The 9,315-nt window shown below is 50.5% G+C and overlaps 1 protein-coding gene across 2 annotated transcripts in view; it reads left to right on the top strand.

Moving 5' to 3' along the window:
• Positions 1 to 1,253: 1,253 nt before the first annotated feature.
• HVCN1 (hydrogen voltage gated channel 1) overlaps positions 1,254 to 9,315 on the top strand; it is a 34,625-nt gene continuing 26,563 nt past the window's right edge. The window contains exons 1-3 of one of the 2 annotated variants that reach the window (XM_034637889.1): positions 1,254 to 1,309; positions 1,748 to 1,827; positions 6,040 to 6,079. In XM_034637889.1, coding sequence (XP_034493780.1) covers positions 6,059 to 6,079 — 21 coding nt within the window. In that variant the 5' untranslated portion in view covers positions 1,254 to 1,309; positions 1,748 to 1,827; positions 6,040 to 6,058. Of the gene's footprint in view, positions 1,310 to 1,747; positions 1,828 to 6,039; positions 6,080 to 9,315 lie in introns of those variants that run through there. The other variant, XM_011225905.3, reaches the window with a different exon arrangement.

The raw sequence follows: 9,315 nt of genomic DNA, 5'->3' as shown, positions 1-9,315 counted from the left end.
CCCCTGAGATCATGACCTGAGCCAAAATCGAGAGTCCAATGCACAACCGAGCCACCCAGGCTCCCCCAGACTGAGATGTTTTTAAGAAAGCCTACTGCCCTGCAGGACTGGGAAAAGCAGACTCTGTGGAAACCAAAGGAAACAATACTGCTGTGATAGGCAGACCACAGACCCCCCCGAGATGTCCCCATCCTACCCCCCAGGACCTGTGAATATGCTACCATACCTGGCTGAAAGGACTTTGCAGGTGTGATTAAGTCAAGGATGTAGAGAGTGGGAGAGGAGCCTGGATTATCCCGGTGGGCCCAATGTTTCAGGAGGGACAGACAAGGGTCGGATCTAGAGGAGCTGGGCTGATGAAAGCAGAGGTCAGAGGGAAGCCACTAGCAGCGGAGGAAGGCAGGCCACCTCTAGCAGCTCCAAAAGGCAAGGATCCCCCCTAGAGCCTCCAGAAGGAACACAGCCCTGCCAACACCTTGATTTTAGTCCTATGCTACCATTTGCCCTATTGACTCTGGAGCCGTAAGATAACAAATTTGTGTTGTTTTAAGCCACTGGGTTTGTGTTAACCAGGTTACCTCTCCAAGGATTAAGATTCCTCCGGCCCCCAACTAAACCAGAAGCAGGGAGGTGTGTAGGAGAGGGCCTCCACCCTGAGGTATGGGACAAATGGTCTTTTTAGGAAGACGGAGTCGAAGGGAAACTGATCCCAGGACAGTGCCAGAAATGAAGTGTGAGCACAGTGCTGGGGAAGCCCTGGGAGGAGAGGGACATGGAAGCTGGGCTAGGCAGTTAAGGAGGAGTCAGCCTGAGCAAGGGGGCTCAGCCTCCAGGCAGGAAGGCTCCTTCCTCCTGCGGACAGACCTCGCATTCAGGGGAGGCCTGCCGCCTTCAACGCTGGCCATCCCTTTAGGACACTCTGCCCACTCTCCAACCTCTGCATGGCAGATACAGCGCAGGGGACAAGCAAAGCCACTCTGAGCCACCCCTAAGTAAACAGGACAGGGGTGCCGCCAGGCGTCAGGCCCAGCTTCCCCGAGTGTGTGTGGTGGGGAGGGGACTGGATCCGCCCCCACTCCATTCCGCAGGAGGAAGGAAGTCGTTCCCTCCTCCCACCCCTTCCCTCAGGCTAGTCTGGGACAGGATTCTCGTGACTCGCGATTGGCTCCCACGAGCGGGACCTTTGTCCGTCTGCGGGAGCGCAGGAGGCCCAGGCCAGGCCCGGGCCTGCGGAGCGGGAGGGGGCGGGGGAGGGGGCCAGCCCGAGAACAACGGGGAGACAGGCCAGGGCAAGGGGACTGAGACCCAGGCAAGAGCCAGGGACCATGGCCCGAGCCGGGTTGGAGGTGGGAGGGGGAGGGGAGGGGGCCGAGGCGCCGACCCTCACCCCCGCCTCGCTCCCCCCCAATCCCCCCGCTGGCGTGCCTTGGACCCCTCCCGCAGTTGTCCTCTGTTCTGCGTTTAACAGCGCCGGCCAACGCGGGCGGACTGGGACTCCGCCGGAGACCCCCTGCCCTGTCCAGGGCGTACCAGAGTCAGGTGGAGGGGCAGGACAGGAGACCGCGTGCCACGGGACCTGGGAGGGAAGCCCCCCTCTTGGCATCGGTTACCTCCCCTTGAAAACGGGAGCATTGATAAGCATTGACAAGCATTTGCATGGCATGCTTAACCGGAGACAGGTGCCTTCATCACCCGCTGAGCGCCACAACAGGTGAGGTTAAGTACCATCCTTGTCTCCCCCTTACAGGTGAAGAAACCGAATCTCGGGCCAAGCCACTGGCCTTGGGTCACCTAGCCGGAGGAGGCAGAGCCAGAACTTACAACCAGGTCTGTGTGAACCCCTAAATCCTTTTATCCCTGCCCCTCCCTGCCTCCCCCTCCCCCCCCGTGGGGAGACTGCAGGGAGAGAAGTAAGGATAAAGGTAGTACTGGGTATCCCAGGTGGAGGCTGAAATGAGCCAATCTCCAGGGCAGCAAATCTTTCACCTGGGAGTACTTTTAAACACCCACCTCTTGGGACAAGGTGTGCTGAAGATTAGAATGGTGGGCTGGGAACAGGTTAAACTCCAGGACACAGAGGTGCAGCCGTCCCCCCTCCCCCCGGAACTTACAGACCTCTACCCAGCACCTCTGCTGAGTGCAGGGCTTTTGCAGGCTTAGCCATGGGACTTCACCTCTCCATACCTCCGTTCCCTTGACCGTCCCATGGGGTTAAGCATGGTACTTACGGCATTGCTGAGATGAAGTGAGATGCTTGTTATAAAGGCTTAGCCCAGCACCTGGCCCAAGGTTACTATGGAGCTGTGCCCCCCCCACCCCCAGCTCCATCCCCCTCCCTCTGAAAACACTCCTCTGTCCCAGACACCTTTAACCACAGGTCAGTCAGGACTATCTGAGATCTACGGTATTTCCGGACAGCCCCACCAGCAGCTGGAAGCTTCTTGAGTAAGACCAAGGTTGGCAGCTGCAACTTCTCACACTCTTGAGTCCCTGGGGGAAAGACTAGTAGGTGCAGCATTTTGAAAATCTTTGGGCTGAGGCTTGCACAATTCCAGAACCACTCTGAGGTCTCCAAGCCCTCCGCAATCACTGGTTTAGCAAGAAAGAGGAAGCCCAGACTCTTATTGCCCCAAAACCTGCTCATCTCACCCCCCACATATAAGCCTCCAGCAGGTTCTGCTCCTCAGCATGTTCTGAATCTGGCCATTCCTCTGCATCCTCATCATCTTTTGCCTCCTCTTGGCCTCCAGCCGCCGCCCTTGACCCCCCAGATCTTCAGCATTGCCTCCCAAGCCCTCTGCAAGATCAGACTCTTGTCTCCTGCCATCGTTCTCTCACTGCATGCTCCCTGCAGACACACTGACCTCCTCTTTCTTCCTTGGACTTGCTGAGGCTTGTGGGGGGGGCCTCCTTCTCCAGGGAATGGTCTTCCCGGCCATCTTCTTGTGACTTACCTCTTTGCAATTCAGGGACCTCTGTCCACATCGCCTCCTCAAGTCTTGCCTGATCACTACACCAGCAGGAGCCACACTCGCCTACTCTCTTACTGCATTACCGTCTTTCTTCCCATGCTTAGCCTCGGGGAATGTTACCTTGCTTACGTGTTTCCCTGGTTCCTTGTTTGTCTACCCAGTTAAAGTATCCTCTGCCGGGGCCCTGACGTTTTCCTTTGCCACTTTGGGTTCCCCCAGAACCGAGCACAGTGCCTGGCACATAGTAAGTGTTCCAATTATGTTGTACAATTGCCAGTGGTGTGTACAACCGTCAGGGTTCTACTTGTCATTGCTTAACAGCGTTCTTTCTGTATTTCTACATAGACCTCAGAATTGTCATTCCTTCTAACGGCCCACTGCTTTCCTCAGCTGTTCTCTAAAGTGGGGCTCCTGGGGTCTCTCCAGGTTCTAGCCATTGTATCCAAATTAGCTTGTCCACATTTCACCTGTGTTTTGCTACCAAATGATTTGAGATGATGGCTCCCAAACTGATGTGTTCAAGTCCAGAGTACGATTATTTTGAAGGCACTTGCCACTTAGCAGCAGAAGGCTGCTGAGGAAAAACTATGCCTGGCAGTGTGTGCAACTTTCCCTACAGCCCCACAAGCACTGAGTTTTATTACTTTTGTGTTGTCTAGTTTAGTGGAAAGGTCACGTATGTATCTTTAAATTTTCTGTTGCTTAAATTAGTGAAGCTGGGTGTTTTTCTATATATGTGCTTGTTCTATTTCCTGTCTTGTGAAGGAGGGAAATCTCCAGGGCACCTTAATTGCTCCCTTCACCTTTGCTTGTGCTAAAGGTTCCACTTGAGCCCATCTCATGAGAGCAGGGTGAGGGCCCCCAGGGGTTAGAACAGGAACACACTGAGTTGAACTCTGCTGGTTGCAGAAGCTGTTCTGCCAGTCAACCAGCAAGAAACCCTTTGAGAGTCCCTTGTGCCCGCAGCATGGTACGGAGGAGAGAAAGAACTTTTTTTTTTATGTCTTTAAGAATAGTTTTTTCAAAATGGTAATTTTTTCTTAAATTATAAAAGCACATAGTGTGCAGGGTTATTCATTGGAACACTGGGGCAACAGAAGATTGGGAAATAATCTAAATTCTGATCACTAGTGGGACTACACACCTTCCTCCAGGGAACTCTTGTGGAATCATTCCAAGGAGAGCACTTGATCTAGCATGCTCTGATCTAGAACAGTCCAAATACTAGGTCTCTAATGGCTGCTGTAACAATCTGCCACAAATTGGATGGCTTGAAACAACATAGAGTTACTACCTTACAGTGCTGGGGATCAGACGGGTAAAATCAGTCTCGGTGGGCCAACATCAGGGTGTTGACAGGGCTTCATTCCTTTTGGAGGTTGTAGGGGAGAATCATTTCCTTTCCACCTTTTAGAGGCTGTCCACATTCCTTGGATTGTAATCCCTTCCCTCCATCTTCAACGCCAGTAACATAACATCTTCAAATCTCGGACTCCAACTTCCACTTCTGTGCTCACATGTCCTTCTGTCTCTGATTCTCCTGCTCTACTCATAAAGCCCCTTCTGATTACACTGGGCCCACCTGGATAATCCCCATCTTGGGGTACTTAATTGAATCACATCTACAAAGTCCCTTTTGCCATGGAAACTGACATATTCACAGGTTCTGGGGATTAGGACAGGTGCACCTTTGGGGGGGGTGGTCATTAAGGAGCCTACCGGCACCCTAAAGGGAAGTAAGCAAGGTTCAGAGCAGAATGTGCGGGCTCACATTTGTTGAACTTTAAAAAAGGAGAGAAAGAGTCAATATGGATGTGCTTGCGAAGGCATAGAATACCCCTGAAGGCCACATAGGAAACCGGTAAGAGTGGCTACTTCTGGGAAGAATGGGTAGAAAGGAGTCATTCTAGTCATAGTATATCTTTTTGAATTGTTTCAGTTTTTTAGTACATCCCTATGTCACCCACATTAAAAATAAATTTTAAGAAGTAACACATACTCATTGTAAAAGTTCAGACCTTCCAGAAGTGAAGAAAAATACCTACAAAAGTCAGTCCCCCAGATCACTCCCTTTTGTCCAGCAATAATCACTGTAAATCCTTACAGACTTATTTTTAAAAATACATATGTAATTTTTCACGTAGTTGGGGTCATACTGTATATATTATTCTATAATGTGAATTTTTCTTTGTTTTACTATATCGTTCACCTCTTTCCTCACCCACATATGAAGAAGATTTAGCAACACTAGAGTTTCTCACTGCTCAGATGCACCTAAACTGACTTAACCAGACCCTCGTTGGTGGACATAGGATACTTTCTATTTTCCAGAGCATTCCCGTCACTGTAACGTAGGTCTGTGTGTCTTTTTCTTTTTAAGTTTAAACTGGAGTGAAATTCACATAACATGAGATTAACCATTTTACAACTCCATGAACATTTAGTGAATAGTTCAGTGGCATTTAGTGCCTTCCCAACGTCACGTAACCACCACCTATTTCCAGTTCCAGAACATTTTTATCAAACCAAAAGGAAACCCTGCAACCATGAAGCAGTCTCTCCCCTGCCCCCACCTCCCAGTCCCTGCAACCGCCAATGCGCATTCTGTCTCTGGATTTGCATATTCTGGGTATTACATATCAGTTGAATCATGTAATATGTGAAGTTTTGTGTGTGGCTTCTTCGATTTAGTGTCATGTTCTAGGGGTTCATTCATGCTGTAGCATGGATCAGGACTTTGTTTCTTTTTATGGCTGGAAAACATTCCATTGTATGGATAGAACATCTTTTATTTATCCATTCATCCGCTAATGGACACTTGGGTTATTTCCACCTTTTGGCTATGAGTAGTTGTGTATATGTATTTGTCTTGAGTGCCTGTTTTAATTCTTTTGGGTATATACCAAGGGTGTGCATCCTTCCTCATACACTTCAAGCTTTATGCTATTTTCAGACACTGCTAATGTAAGCAAGTTAAAAATAATTTGTAACAAAGTGTTGCAAAGCACATACTAAGGTAAATGATAGCAGGATGTCAGATCTAGACAAATGTTTTCTTATTTTCCAGATCCAGAGAGGACAGGAAAATGGCCACCTGGGATGAAAAGGTAAATTAATTCTGGTGGACCAGCAGCGTTAAAGGACTTCCCCGGGCTTGAAGACAATTCTGTCTGGTGTTTCAAACAGGATAAAGGGAAAACACTTGTTTGGGATGTTTCTGCCATACCAAAGTGTTTAGTCACAAAGGTGAAAACTATAGCAGGAATTCACAAACCTCAAGATTGCCTAATAATCTGAATCAGATCCTTCAAATCCCACCTCTGCATTTTAATAACCATGTGTCATGAGACCCAGACCTTCACCTCCCTGAGACCTCTGTCTCCTTATCTGGAAAAGGGAGAGAAAATTACCTTTGTTCCTGAAGGCTTGTCGGGAAGAGTTGAGGAGACCATGATCTCAGAATGCTAGGCTGATACTGAGGCCATGAGTGGTTTTTCCCTACTGCCCGTTTAGGATAAAGACACTTGCTCAAGATCACACAGGTGGCAGAAGCAGGAGTTCGCCCTGGCCTGACTCCAGAGCAAATTCTTTGCCTCCTGTATCATGAGATCATCCCAAGCGGAACTAGTAAACTCTGTCCTTGGTATCTGGGGTGCAGGTTTGTTGAGTTTGGGGGGACAAGGTAGAAAGGAAATGCTGGCTTCCATTTCTGCTGTTCCCTGGGAGGTTTTAGGGGGCCTGGCAGGTAGAGCTGGAGGCTCAGGTAGCAGCAGGGCGATCAGGGGCGGGTTCAGGAAGCCGGATCATGGGATGATAATGATGACCCCTTTAATTGTAAGAGTCATTTGGATTTTAGGGCTTTTTACAGCGTGGCAGGGGAAAATGGCCCATGCTAGATGCTACCGATTCTGATTTCAGAAGTGTCAGAATCTGGGGGAAATGCTTGTCTTTGAATTAAAGGAAATATTATAGCAGAAGCAGTAGCAATAATAACGTGAACATCTACTGAGCACTCTCTCCGTGCCAGGCGCGTGCTCAGGGCTTTCTATATATTTGGTTTTTTAATCCTCACAACAACCCTGTGCATTCAGTACTATTATTTCTTTCCCCCGTTTTACAGCTAGGGAAATTGAAGCACACAGCAAGGCTTAGCAGTTTGCCCAAGGTCACACAGCTGGCGAGAGGTTCAGACCCATGCTGCCTGGCTTCCATGCCCTAATTACTGACTGGTGGTTGTGCCCTGTATGCTTCTGAAACATAATCTTTCCCAAAGATAGGAAAGTTCTCCAGGGTGAAGAGCTCACCCCTGGCAGGAAGGGAGCAGGGAATGGGGATCACAGAGGCAGCAAGGGCTCTCTGGAGAGGATTCCCTTCCTCGGTCATTCGTTCACCTAACAAATGTTTATCAGCACCAGCTGTGTTCTGGCACCAACCACACCTGTCAGGCTGTAGCAGCAAAGCGGCAGACGCTGGTCCCTGCATGCATGTGGCTTCCTCTCTGGCTGAGCGACACAGCCCTGTCAAGTCACGAAACGGAATGTGTGAAGGTGCACATGGGCAGAGCCGTAAAGGAGAGGCCTTGGTTCATGTGGGCCCCTCACGGGAGCCACTGAGATCAGAAGGGACTCCAGGCCTCTCTGACCTGACCCCTGGAAGGCCAGAGCAGGTAACCAGGTACAGGAGGAAGACAGAGACCGTGTCTTGGCAGAGGAAGCAGCCTATGCAGAGGCCAGAAGGCAGATGGAAGGAGGCCTGAAGGAGGCCAGGGTGGGGCAACGTGGTGGGGGGCCAGGAGGTGCTGAGTCTGGAGAGGCAAGGCCAGGCAGAGCCCAGGGGACACGGAAGGTTCTGGGGGTAGTGCTAAGAACAGTGGGCAGGCAGGGCAGCGACCAATCAGGCCTGAACTTGGAAAAGTTTCTCTCGTGTCCTGTGGAAGTGGGTGGAAATGCCAGCGAGGACAGGGAGGGCCTGCAAGGTGGGTCGGGAGCAGGGGCACGGCACTGGGGAGAAGGAGTGCGTTGGGAGGGATTTGTGAGTGAAGTGCCCAGACTCTTGGGCGACAATGGCAATGGCGCAGAGTGTGGGGCTAATGTTCAGAGGATGTCCCCTTTCCTTCGGAGGGTCATGGACGGTTCTGCAGAAGAGGCAGCCTTTGAGCTGAGCCTTGGGATTTGGACTCACGGGGTCCAAGGAAAGGGCATTTCCGGCGGCAGCAGGAACAGCCTGGCAGCAGGCTTGGGGAGAGTTCCACAGAGCAGGGGGGGGTGGTAATGGAGGAGGTCCCCCAGTGGCCAGCTGAGGAGCCTGCTCTTTCCTCACGGAGAGCCCTAGTCCTGGGGCAGACTTCCTGCCAATCTGGGAGACGCTGGCATCCTAATTGTTGCTCTGTGGCTCCAGGGGGTGAGCCGCAGTGAGAGCAGCTTGGGGCCAGACGGCCTGGGTTCAAATCCTGCCTCTGCCCCTGGTGGGCTGCACGACCTCAGATCAGTTTCTGAACCTCCCTGAGCCTCCGTGTCCGAGGTCGACAGTCCTCGCCATGTACTTGTGACCGTTCCTGGTAAGGCATTGGATGCACAGTGGCTGCCACTCAGAGCGAGGAGCTCCAGGAGTTCCAGCGATTGTTCTTAATAAAAGGCAAATGGAAACAATTCCTACTTTGTAGTTGTAGTTCCCTGTGAAATCAGGCAAACCCAAAAAGCCAAAATGCTCAATGCTGGTTATTCTGTGGTGAAACCAGCTTATACCTAGTGAGGGGCTGGATCAACCCAAAAATTCAGTAGTGTGTATCCAGAATCATGAAAATGTTCATAATCAAACCTGGTCATCTCCCTTAAAAGGAGATAACCCATAAAAAGGAAACTAATTGCTAGCACCGTATTTCATAGCCCATCAGGCACCATTGATAGAAGATGTGCCATTATTTTCTCCATAGGAGAAATTTACTGCCATTTACTGTGACATGATGTGACCTAAGGCTGAAACTGGTCAATTGTGAGACATTCAGATTTCGGGAATGTTAAACCATGAGAAAATGTGGTCTTCAAATTGGTGGTAAAGGTGCAAAAAATGAGGTGCAATCAGTAGATGCAGTCGTGAGAGCATTAACTTCTCGGTGAAGTTTCTCGGCCGTTAAAAAGGCATAAATCTGGGGCGCCTGGGTGGCACAGCGGTTAAGCGTCTGCCTTCGGCTCAGGGCGTGATCCCGGCGTTCTGGGATCGAAGCCCCACATCAGGCTCCTCTGCTATGAGCCTGCTTCTTCCTCTCCCACTCCCCCTGCTTGTGTTCCCTCTCTCGCTGGCTGTCTCTATCTCTGTCGAATAAATAAATAAAATCTTTAAAAAA

Source organism: Ailuropoda melanoleuca, chromosome 12, assembly GCF_002007445.2.
Source record: "Ailuropoda melanoleuca isolate Jingjing chromosome 12, ASM200744v2, whole genome shotgun sequence".
Taxonomy (NCBI): Eukaryota; Metazoa; Chordata; class Mammalia; order Carnivora; family Ursidae; genus Ailuropoda; species Ailuropoda melanoleuca.
This window is presented reverse-complemented; position numbering and strand designations above follow the sequence as displayed.